This window comes from Atractosteus spatula, chromosome 1, assembly GCF_055471065.1.
Source record: "Atractosteus spatula isolate fAtrSpa1 chromosome 1, fAtrSpa1.hap1, whole genome shotgun sequence".
Taxonomy (NCBI): Eukaryota; Metazoa; Chordata; class Actinopteri; order Semionotiformes; family Lepisosteidae; genus Atractosteus; species Atractosteus spatula.
The window spans coordinates 44,496,154-44,508,784 of NC_142706.1; the positions used below are offsets into that span (position 1 = coordinate 44,496,154).

The 12,631-nt window shown below is 41.5% G+C and overlaps 1 protein-coding gene across 4 annotated transcripts in view; it reads left to right on the top strand.

The window, feature by feature from the left end:
- The first annotated feature begins 7,447 nt into the window (after positions 1-7,447).
- reep1 (receptor accessory protein 1) overlaps positions 7,448-12,631 on the top strand; it is a 53,759-nt gene continuing 48,575 nt past the window's right edge. For all 4 annotated transcript variants that reach the window (XM_088917234.1, XM_088917242.1, XM_088917251.1 and 1 more), the window contains exon 1: positions 7,448-7,585. In XM_088917234.1, the coding sequence (XP_088773360.1) occupies positions 7,554-7,585 (32 nt within the window). In that variant the 5' untranslated portion in view covers positions 7,448-7,553. The remainder of the gene's footprint in view (positions 7,586-12,631) is intronic.

Sequence of the window (12,631 nt, forward strand, 5' to 3'; positions counted from 1 at the left end):
AGATTATTTTGCTATGTTGCGGCTGACGGACTAGAACAGCAGTTAAACTCACAGCAGCTGCCCGTGTGGGCACGGAGGAGTGGAAAATAGCAACTCCCCGTCGTGGAATACTGACCCCTGGCGGTGTTTGTGGTATACTAAAGAGAATAAATCATTAAATGAAGAGTTTCTACAAATTCCAGGCTTGGTATTATGACTTCCTGAGTCTGTCGTCAGGATTATACGTGTGAAATAACTGAAGTTTACTGGCACTGTCATTTAGAGTGTAGCCTTCCAGGATCTGATTACAGATTATAGACTAAGGAAAACAGAGACTAAAGCAAGAGATATTAAGTCTAGATTTAAAGGTTGTGATCATCAGGACAATTAAATCACCTCATTATTAGAACAGAAAACTAAACTATCAGATAGAAAACAAAGAGGAGTAAATGTACTTGCCCCTAAGTAATGTTGACATCATTAGTAGTGTACCACAGGGATCTATAGGCGTTTCTATAGTAGATCTATAGATCTATAGTAGGATCATGGCGTTTCTGTCCTCCGGATTAGTAAAGCTGTTCCGCCTGTAGATTATATAGGAGGGAGAGGATTAACAAGCACTGTAGACTCTGCATAGAAAATTCAAAAGGAATGGGGAAAACTCAAAACAGAGCAAACACCTGGCAGCTGCAGGCAGTAAAAAACAATAAAGTACAGATATAAAATCAGAAGCACTGAGCTTCAAGAAGCTGTCTATGAAAAACACAAAGATGTCTCTGCTGACACCACTTTTGTGTGTCAAAAAACCAAAGACTTTTCTGGATTGAAAACCAAGCGATATATTAAAATTTTGGTTATATTCATCCAGCAGCCATATCACCCTGCAACTCACAACTGGTAACCCACTAAAGCTAAGCAGGTGTAAGCCTGGTCAGTAAGGCTGGTCATAGGGAAAAACTAAGGTTGCTGCTGGAAGGGGCCAGCAGGGGGTGCTCACCCTGCAGTCTGTGTGGGTCTTAATGCCCCAGTATAGTGATGGGGACACTATACTGTAAACAGGTGCTGTCCTTCAGATGAGGTGTAAAACTGAGGTCCTGACTCTCTGTGGTTGTTAAAAATCCCAGGGCATTTCTAGAAAAGAGTAGGGCTGTAACCCCGCCATCCTGGCCAAATTTCCCATTGGCCCTTATCAATCATGGCCTCCTATTAATCCCCATCTTAATCTGCTCTCCTCCCGTGTGGTGAGCGTTCTGGTGCACTATGGCTGCCGTCACATCCAGGTGGGTGCTGCACATTGGTGGTGGTGGAGGGGAGTCCCCATTACCTTACCTGGGAATAATGTAATGGGGACACTATTACATTACATTACATTATTGAGTGGAGTGTCCAGAAAAAGCACTATATAAGTGTAATTAATCTATTTTCCACCAACTGGAGTCTTTCCCAGCGAGCAATGGGTGCAAGGCAATATACGCCCTGGGTAGGATGCCTGTCCATCACAGGGTACACACAGACACAAACATCAGGGCCAACTTTCCCAGAAGGCATTTAAACTGCAAGTATCTGGACTGTGGGAGGAATCTGGATCACCAGGAGGTGTGAACACAGGGAGAACATATAAACCCCACACAGATGGCACCCCAGGAACTGAACCCAGGGTATCAGTGCTACAAGGCAACAATGTTAACTAGTGTGCCACCATTCCGCCTGTTTTGGTTACAGTGTTGCAGCAATGATTGCTATACAGGCACTGATGCAGGGAATGAACAACCAGATACTTGGTTGTTCATTCCTATCCATTCCTGGATGTAAAGGAATTTCCTAACCTGACAGACCAAAAAAAAATTAAATCTGTTTAATCCTGAAAAAAGAATTATTCAAGACCTTGTATTCCAAATCCACAAAGGCACTGACAAAACCCACTGAATTTCTTCAGACGTGTGTTGGAGAGGGACACTAGAGATTAATATACTGAGAAAAGGAGGATTTTTTTCTACATATAGTATTGTGTGTGACTGAAACAAACTATCCCAGTCAAGGTGTAAACGGTAGAGGTACCTTTCCTTATCTCCGTATGTTCTTAAGTAAACACAGTCTTAACAAAAATGATTGCTAGAAGCAGAAAGACTATTCATCAATTATCTGCTCTCTTAGTTATTTTTACTAGTGGAAAATCATACACCAAAGAATTTAATGGCTCCACAGTTCAACAATTATTATCAGTTAACAGTTCAGTATTTTCTAAACCTGTCTCACACCGTTTGGTTATTTCTTGAAGATAATCCATAATTCCAAATTATGTCTCCGTATTGGGTAAATATAAATAGTAGTATGTTAACATTGCAGTTTTACAGAAATCTCTGATCAAATCAGCACCTACGACTTAAGGATGTATCCGAAGAAGGACACGTATATATTATGTAAAAAATAATACAAAAGATTAAAAGCCGAATTTTTACTGAGCAATTCTCTCTCCCCACCACTAGAGGAAGACAGAGCTTGGTGAAGAAACGTTAATTGCTTCATTTGGGAGTACGGGATAATCTGAGTTGTGCGTATTTTAAATTAGTCGACGAATACAGTTCACATATTCTAATATGGCTGATTGTGCTTCTCGGTTTTGGAAAATGTACGCGAGGTGTTTTCTTCTGCTCTTATTTTGAAATTCTCAAATAATATCTGTTAGAATTGTATATGTTTTCCCCTTGCATTTCAGGAACACTAGTGGTGAGATCCAGTGTTAAAATAAACCATACCATACAATAAAAAAAATCAATAAAAAGACATGCTAAGCATCTTCACAAAATATGATTTTACGAATAAGAACATGTTATTGGAAAATAGCACATTCGTAACCTCTGGGGTTACTGACGTAGTGCCTGGCTGCTCTTTTTCCTGTTTTTTTTTTGTTCCCTTGTGTTAAACCACTCGCTGTTACCCTCCACGACAGCCCACCCTGTTATTGTCGGCAGGTTCTTCCGCTGCCGGGGGTGACCTACTTTATATCAGCGCTCCCTGTGGATGTTGTAACTGACCTCTGGCGAGTCTGTTCCCATGGTTACACTAAACAAGCATGTTCTTCGCTGTCAGTGCAGTTCTCATCTTATTTGTTTCAGGTTTCATTGTCTTCGAACCTGCAGTTGAAAGCTTAAAGCATCAGTAAGCTAGCTGCTGTGTAGCATCCGGGGGAATGTTATTCCTTCACATTTTAAAAGAAAAGTACAATGTATAGCGTCGGAGCTGTATCGGTATTTTGTTTTCAGATGCTCATGAAAATATTTCAAAGACCTTGATATATAAAATAGCAGAGTAGCATGTTTGGTAATTCTAAGCTTTCACACCACAATTTGAGTGCTCTGAAACATGTCTGTAGTATTATGTAAATAATAAAACAGATATTTATGTTTGATCTGGTAATCTCTTTTAATGTGATTTGGAGTCTTTCAGTCTTAACATTAAGTACTTATTTAATACAATGCTGCAATACTTTAGTTTTTCTATTTCTTATGCAAAAGGGCTCATGATATATGATGAAGCTCTTATACTCTCTGTACATCTCTCCCTTGAGAGCAGTCGGAGGTCAAGAGTGGCCTCAGTTGCTCTGTCACAGAGGTGACACTGAGCGATGCACCCTTGACAAACTTAAATTAATGTCAATGACCCAGTTTCATCCCACAGTCTGAAATGACTTGTTTCGTTAGGGCAGTTGAAGACGGGCTTGTTCAGACACAACTGAACTAACGATCTGGAGAGCTGTTGTAAAGTTAAAATGGCAGGTTTAGAGCCTTCAGCAGCAAGTGTAATGTATTTAAATTAAATTTGATGAAGGCAGAGTGTGTTTTTCCATGCCAATCTTGAAGTATAAAGGAAGTAACTTGAGATATGCCACCATTTGAAGGAGTGTGCAGTCTCAGCTGTCTGGGTCAGCTAGGTGGACTCTAGTTTCATACTGACCAACACAGTAAGCCCTGTGAAGAAAACCTTTTCCTCTGGGAAATTGGGTCCAATTTTCTAATAATTAAGAACACCACAAGTTCTGTACTGTTTTAACTCCAGACAGTTATTTAGGAAACAACATAATTTACAGATACACATTACATGCTCACACCTGAAGAAGGCTCCACAGCCGAAACATTGTGTTTTCTTTCTTCTCTTTTCAGCATGGAATAAACCTATTACTTGTTCCTTTGCAGTCTATGCATGCTGACACAGCTACCCACCTGAACTACTACACATTACATTATATACATTACTTGTAAATTACTGTAAATGACAAAAAGCACTAAAACATCTTCCTTGACATAAGTGGTGGTTTGAGTTCGTTGACATTGATAAAATGTCATTATTATTGTCTTTACTTTATGATTATGATTATTTTTAAGATCATCTAACAGTCGGTCACACAGATATTTGTGTTTTACCTTGCAGAGTCTGTTTTTTAAGTATACAGATAATCTGTGCTGGGGAGAGTTGTGTAAAAAAGTAATATCAGAAATTTAAAAATTCCGATGATTTGTGTAGCATGTGTTTAATTACTATTTAAAGTTTACTAAAAGCAATTTCTCCCAATTTCATATTAATTTAATAGTTAATATAGTGGGTTGTAAATATAACAGATTCATTTTTAAAACTGACTTTCCACAACAGTGCACAACAATCTGTTTGTTAATATTCGTAATAATAATTATTATAATAATATATTTTTATCTTTAAAAGTAATATCTCAAAGCCCTTTACAGTCGGTGTAAAAAATCTTGTTACTTGGAACTAGATGATTCTCGTTTCATCCTACTTGCAATTTATCATTCTACTCTAGAGACACAAACACAGATAGTGTTTTCTCAGCTGTTGTCCCAGAAGCAAGTGGCTCACAGTATGACAGCAGGAGCAAGGTTAGAGAAAGCACCTCGCAGAGAAAGGTCCATCCTGTCATCAGCTACAGCATACACGTCTTCATCATCTCACCAGCTAGGAAAAACATTTCCTCTTTGTCCTGACCCTTGGCTTTGGTCACTAACCTTACTTCAAAGGGACCGAAAATCCATCCATCCCATTTGTTAGCCTCTTCAACCACTTTAGGGTTTGATGGGAGCCAGGGTCTATCCTGGCAAACAAGGAGTGCAAGGCAGGGTATACTCTGGAAGGGACGCAAGTCCATAACAGGAGGGCAGACACAGACAAAAACACAGACATGCACACTCACATCACAGCCAATTTCCCTACCAGTATGTCTTTGGACTGTGGAAGGAGACTGGAGCACCCCGAGGAAACCCACGCTAACACATGGAAGGACATAGAGACTCCACAGTGGTCCACAATTAAACACAGGCTACCGTGATGAGAGGCAGCAATGCTAACCATGTGACACAAAATGTTATTTTAAAATACGGCTCTGTGAATTAAACTAACCTTGAAAAGCAGAAAGGGCTCTGAAGGTTTTGCAGTATGATTCTCAACACAACTTCCTGAGCCAAAATGACATAATCAGACCCACAAGGCTTTTAGAAACAGAGCAAACAGAATTAATTGAGTGACTGGAGCCAATTTAGTGCTGGGACAATAATTGTCTTGGTGAATCCTTCAGCCTCTGCATCAAAAACAATGAAATGTTTTTTTTAAGTCTGTTATTCAAAACAGTCTTCCAACCCCACCCCTACACTGCAGTTAGGCAGGGTTTGTTTGTGATGAGGTTGGATCTCTGAATGATTTTGTGTGAGCCATTACATTCATTGTCAAAATGAAAAATAGCACTCATCATGAAAATTGATGGTCTTCAGGCATTATAAAAACTTCAGGTCTCCTTCAAAAACAGCAATCATTTTCTTCTACATTAAACAAATGCACAATACTCGTGCGTCTGCTAATGTGTTCAGTTCATGACTAGTTTATATATGAGTTTTATTCACATCCAGACTTGTTGAATGCCATTCCAGAAGTTTCACTTCTTTTTTAATTCACATTTGCATGTTTCCATTAATGCAGACTACTGGCCTCAAAATGATGCAGGAGGCACCGGCAGGGCCAGGTTTTGGTGTTCGTAGGCCCTAGACACTTTCACTCCGAAATGTGCAAAAAGAGGGGTAAACGCCAATTGAATTACGTCGATTGACATGATGGACTTTAAACTATTCTAATGCTAAGCCATGTGATTAATGAAGTGAGTCGAGGGACCATCACTTTGATACTTCTAGTTTCTAGAACAGCCACTAGATAGCGTTTGATTATTGATTTGAAGCACCTAGAGTCGATCGTAAGCATGTTGTTTCAGCTCGTTTTTCGTAAGTCACTAGTGTTTACCTCCTTCGTAGGCCCTAAAAATTTCGTAGGCCTGCCTAGGCACCGTGCCTACAGTGACTGTCACGGATGTCGGAAGGGACAAACCGTGGAGAGGCAGGAGAGCGGAAAAAGACCCATATGAATAGCGGCGGAACAGGGGTTCGTCCGGGCTCAGCAGTTCAGGAGTCGTATAGAAACCTATGCCCTCAGGCAGTGGACATGGGGCGACCTGGTGCTAGGCGGGTCTCAGGACATCCAAACATCAATGCTGAGCGCAGGAGAATAAGTGACCCGGAAATATATAGCCCCAGAGAGAGAGAGACACCGGAAGGAGAACAAAGCACAGGAAACTAGGGACAGGACAGAGTAAGAGCGCCCTCTGGCTGCAGAGGGCGTGACAGTGACTAATGGGAAATCTGGCACTGGGCACACCACAAAAGAGTGTTAGCAGAACATCTGTTCCTCTGTAGGAATCCTGAACCAGAAATCCTCTGCTGGGCGAGTCTCTTATCCCACTGACTCTTTACCACAGTTGCATACCTAGCATAGTAAAGACATTGCATGTGCGTACAAGCAGAGGAACTCAAACATTTTTTAAAAGCTGAGGAACCCCTCTAAATCCTCTCCTCTGGTTTCAGAAGCAGGTCATACAAGAAGACATTCTGTGGTTTGATGCCAGCAGACCTCGGTCTGTCTGCAGCAGCTCATTCATCATTGGGCACAAAGGAAAATTGTAGAGGTATGCGTGAGAGACTACAAGGACAGAGGGAGATGAATGCTGACCTTCCTTGTGCTGTCTTATGAGAATGGTCTTTCCTCTGCAGGCCATATTATGATCGTCTCAACATAATGTTCAGACTAATTATAATATGAGTGTGAATTTCTAAGATATAATTATAAGAGTAGTGATTAGTGTTTAATTAACTAAAAGAACGATGTAAATGAAGTGGATTGTGAGTACAGTATCAACGTGTACATAAACAATGAACAGGGTAGATTACAACACAAACAGCAACATACTGTATAATGAGAGGGGCTTGTTAATCTGACCATTTATGTGATTAAGTCTTTTCTTTTTGGTCGTCACACCACTCGATTTTTCCCAATACCCAAGAATATATTCTGTCCAGTAAGCATTTGCCTGTCACACTCTTGCGCTCTTTGGCTGCGTGCTGGTCCTGACGCCTGCGCCGAACGGGCTAACAAATGGCTGAGGCGAGGGGCCGCTTGTTCCGTTGTTAGTGCTGAGGCATAGGAAACTCCTCCCTGCCGATATCACACAGAGCCTTCACAGCGCCATGGTCTCATGGATCATCTCTAGATTGGTTGTGTAAGTTATTTGTATTATTCTTTTCCACTGAAAAAGGTGGTTTTAGGTTTTGTTTTGTTTTTTTGCTTGTGCAACTACAAAATAGCCATGTAGCGCACGCTCAAGGTGCATGTCAAAAGAGCTCTCAGACGCCGCGGTCCGGACTTGTCACCTAAATTTAGGCAGCAGCAGATGTTATTCATGTAAGCTGCCTGGGACACAGTTTAAATTTGGGAATAGACTTGAGACTGAAATGCAGTTTTTATATGCGCGAATAAAGGCATTCGTTTATATACGTATTGATGTAAATATGATTTTGTGTGATTTTGAGAAAACTGTAGCCCTTGCTTTAAATACAAAAAAAACACTATACAGCACACATTAATCTTTTATTTTTGTGTAATTTATTTTAAGATTGACATATTTTCTGTGTGAGAATTATTCTTTCACATTCATCTGTCTATAATATAATTAGTTGCATTTATAAACATGTTACACGTGACACCGTTGTCTGCTGTATGTGAATGCTTTTGTTATCTGTATAGTGCCTTTGATTCCGAAATTCTTCTGAATACGGGTGAGAGAGGGAAGGGATTTGTAAATCCATGGATGTATAAAGTCGCATGGAGATGTACAGTCGATGATTTTAATAATATAAAAGCGCAGGATTGTCGCTGGTGTAGAAACTGAAAGTCATTTTTGTATATATCGATTACATTGCATTTTAGACTGACGTAACTAGGCGCTGTCCTGCTAGCAGCCTGGATGTATTTACCATGGGCTTTTATTCTCTTTGCCTTTTCATCTTTGGCAATCTTCCTCGGAAAATCGGAATAAAATTGCTATTATAATTTTCAAAATGAAATATCTGCGAGATGATTGTATCACCTCACAGAAACGTCAAGTAATTCGCATAAAATATAAAAAGCAATATAATATGCTTTTTACACTAAATACCGTCACCTCAGAGTAGGTAATCACAAGCTTACCATTTAAACCTGGTCAAAAAATTGATGAGACTAGTTAAACTCTCTTTAGTAATTGTAAGACTGCTGTTACATTCACTTAGCTTTTCACTGTTTAATCACTGAATGCCGGTGCTGAATACTTCAATTATCGGTTGCGCTTAAATTTCAATGCTAATCTCACAAAAGCTGACGTTCTGAAGACCCTAACCTCGAATACTAAAAACACATTGCGTGCACTATTTTTACAGTGTAACCGTATCATGGTAGTACACAACAACATGTGCCTTACACCTGCTAAAACCAGATTCGCTAGTACGGGAAGAATGCTCCCTATTTTTCCGTTCTGGAGCTGTAAAGCCAACAAAAAAGTGGTGCTCCATTCCCCGCTGGGGTAGTCATGGGAACCCCCATCAACCTGAGATTCTGCCCAGCTTCTCCCACAACAAAAAGTCCCACACAATCTTTACCTCTCTCTAACATCCAGAGTCTTAAGTCCTCGGCCCTGCCCATACCCAAGCTGCATATGTGCAAACAGAACAATTCCTATGAGTACAGAACCGAAGCCCTCAGTCCACCCATGCTGTCCATTTGGCTCTCCATTGCTGGTGAGCGAACCACATTAATCAATGTGGTTGATTTATTAACACCACATCTTATGGACAGGATGTCATTTGGACCCTGCAAATTACTTCTGACTGTTGTTCCAGGACCCCACCTACATCGCCTGCTCGCTAGCTCACTGATGAGCGTGGTCCAGTTGCACCTGCAGATTGACCACGAACTCTATACTGGATCTTATCTGCTGGTTTGATCTGTGTCGCTTTTCGAATGGCAGGTTTCTTGAGCGTAAAGCTCCTGGGAAATATCAGCACGCATCCTCCCCTGTCAGCGACCCAGTACGTTTCAGGCCATTTAGTGAAACAGTCCACAGGCACGAGGATGACGAAGTTCTTTTTTGACCATCTCAGTCTGGAAGAGCAACACCCACCCTTTTGTACTTCGTTCATGCCCCCTTCTGGTGCAGCGTTGCAGAGGGGCCCTTCAGTACAACACAATATCCTCATATTCCAATGGCGGTCACCCCAGCAGAAGTAATTCGGAGAGCAGAGCAAAATCTTGGCCTCATTGCAGGTTGACTGGGTTTTGCTGGTCCTTTTTTCCTCCCTCTGTGCTCTGAGGTGTCCGTCTCTGTGGGCTTCTCCTGTGTTGAGCTCTTCCACCCTGCTGCTGGAGGACCAGCTTGGTTGGTCACTGCAGCTGGCAATACTCTCTGTGGCTCTTGCTGTAACCTCCTTCTGGGGATTGTGTTCCTGTTCTCCATATTGAGCTCCCCTGCAGCTGCAGAGCCCGGTCTTGGTTAGTCCAGTGAGTGTGGGTGGGCCTGGGGTTTACTTGATCATGTGCGCCATCTTGTGATCTTATCATTGTCACGTCCGCTGCTAATCGGAATCCTCCTCTAAAAACGGAATCTCGTCCCAATCAAGCGCGAGCTGGAGGCAATCTCCGCAAACGCCGCCAATCTATCCCTTCGTCCAATCAGAGCACCTCACTTGTTAACACAGCCTCCACTTCCAGACGTACTTAAGCCTTCTCCGTTTCACTGAACACTGCTCGGTACTGTTCGCTTCTTCAGAACTCCTTGCCTCGAATTATTAACTTCCTCTTGCCTTTTTGGATACTCGAACCCGGATCTTACATTTTGACCTCGATCTCGTCTAGCGTTTTGGATTTGTCTGCCTTCTCCTCCTGGATTCTCTCTGGTATCGAACCCGGAACTCGCCCTTGAGTCTCCGCCTTACGTTTTGGATAACCCTAGACCTCTCCTCACTCAGCTGTACAACTCCGCAAAGGGTTCTTAACTCTTTCTACAACGTGCAGAGTTACAATCATCGCCTTCTGCTCCTGTTCCTCTGCTCCTGTGAACAGACGCCGGGGTCAGAACCCCAGGGACAATACCCTCTGCAGTTCCACTGCTTGGTCCAGGTTGACAGGTGCCTCAAGTACAACTGTGTGTTAGGGCCCTGAGGAGGGCACTCTTGCCTTGCTTGTCCTGACCTGTTGGGATGGCTGTGCTGGGTTATGCACTTGCACATTCTTTGGAATGACCCATTTCACTGGTGAGCTGCTATCTCCCAGCCACTCTTTGCTGGCAGTGAATTGGATGTCTGGTGTTGTCCAAGCAGGGCGCCACCGAGCAAGGCCTCTCTAAAGCGGAAATTGAATCTCTGATAAAGTCCAGAAAGATCTGCTGAGCTGGATGCTGCAGCGTCTTTAGGAGCTGAGTGGCTTTGTTGACCAGATACAATCTGCTCAAGTTCACCATCCGTTCCTGTTCAACTTGCTTTCCGTTGAAGATGTAGTGCTGTCCAATCCACTTTAGTGGATCTCGTACTAATGCTGATGTGACAGACGGGCTGGTTGCTGGAGCTGGAACTCTAGCCTGTGCTGAAGGGGAAGAAGGCAAGTGTCCCCATAGTGTCCTCTAAGTCTCTGTGGGCTGTTGCCATTTTATAGACATTCATCTGAAATGAACCACGGCAGGGAAACTTACAGTGGGGAGCAGCTGTATTTAATTTTAACGGTAAGGAACCCCACCTGCTTCTCAGTGCTTTCTGTGGTGTCATTTTTAATTCAGTACTTGCAAAACAATAGTATTCCACTCTTTTGCAAAGAGAAATGGTCACAGTTCAGGGTAAGAATATATGTATATGTATCAGAGGATACAGCTGTTAACCTGTGTGGCTACTGATTCTTGTTATCCCTTTGTGTGTTATGTAGCCAATGTCCCTGACATCATAGCACAGTAATAAATAACTTTCACATTTTCCTGCTATAGGCTTTGACAAGTAGCTTACACAAGTTGTTTAAGTGGGGAGCTGAGTCAGCGTGTGTTGGCTGCAAAGGAATAAGGAAAAGTTCATTCCTTTCTGAAAAATAGGATGAAAAAAACACAGCATTTCCACCGTTGAGCCTTCTTCAGGTCCAATGCGGATTCTTCAGGACCCTTTCTGAAATTTCTCTGAGAATGTGCTGTATTTCTGCTGTGATTAATTTCTTGGTAAACTGGAATACTACAAAAAAGTTACACATGTCTGAAAAGCAACAAAAATCACTGGAATGATGAATTGTATATACTTATGTTTTTCCTCAGATGTTTCCAAGAATATGTACACATATTCTGTTTCTACCATAGGTTGCAGTGTTGTTAGTAGAAAGAACCCAGAGTTTCATGTAGTTTTAGTATTATGAGCTCTACAGACTACACTGTGTTGGGATGAGTTTTCATTCCACAACACTAAAATGTTGGCCGATTGCTGGTATTTGATTAGGTCAGGTTTAACAGCTGTTCAAAGCAGTTTATTATTGAGTTGTCATGTGAAGTATTTACAGTTAAAAACACAGATCTGTTACCTACTTTTAACAGTAATTGTGATTCCTAGAACTGTCACATTGTTTCCCTTTTTAGATTTCATAATGTAAGTATCCCATTATTCTTAAACAGTATTGGCAAATATTCAAAAGATGAGTCCTTAGGTGAATTACAGAAAACAAAAACGCCCCCTTTGAACAACACTTGAACAAAACTTTGCCAATAGTAGTTTAAAACTGTACGTTTTGTTTCCTCCAATAACTGCCTTACTATCAGCTTCTGGGTGTTATCACTGCTTAACAACCATTGTTCAGAACCACTAACTTCACTCGCCCGGCTCATGTGGTTATTAACGCACTTGTCAGTGCTTGGCTTCAGTTGGCAAGGGGACAGGTAATGTTAATAGTTATCTTAGCTTTGGGAACCTTCTTAAAAAAGAACACAAAAGTGAGAAAACAGAAGAGTGTGCATCAAAGGATGTGGGAAAATAACATGATGGTTGGAGTGCCATGATTCTTTACGTAATTAGATTGCAGTGGTTGGTTAATTAATTACAGCTATGAAGAGAATTTAAGAATTAAAGGTTTTCAGATCATAACCTAAAAGACCCCTTTTCTCAAGGACAAACTGTATTTGTTACAGTTCTCATAAAATGCAATGGCTTTGTTCTTATATACAAAAATAATAAACCCCAACACGTAACCAAATGTATAAGTTAGCCAAATTCTC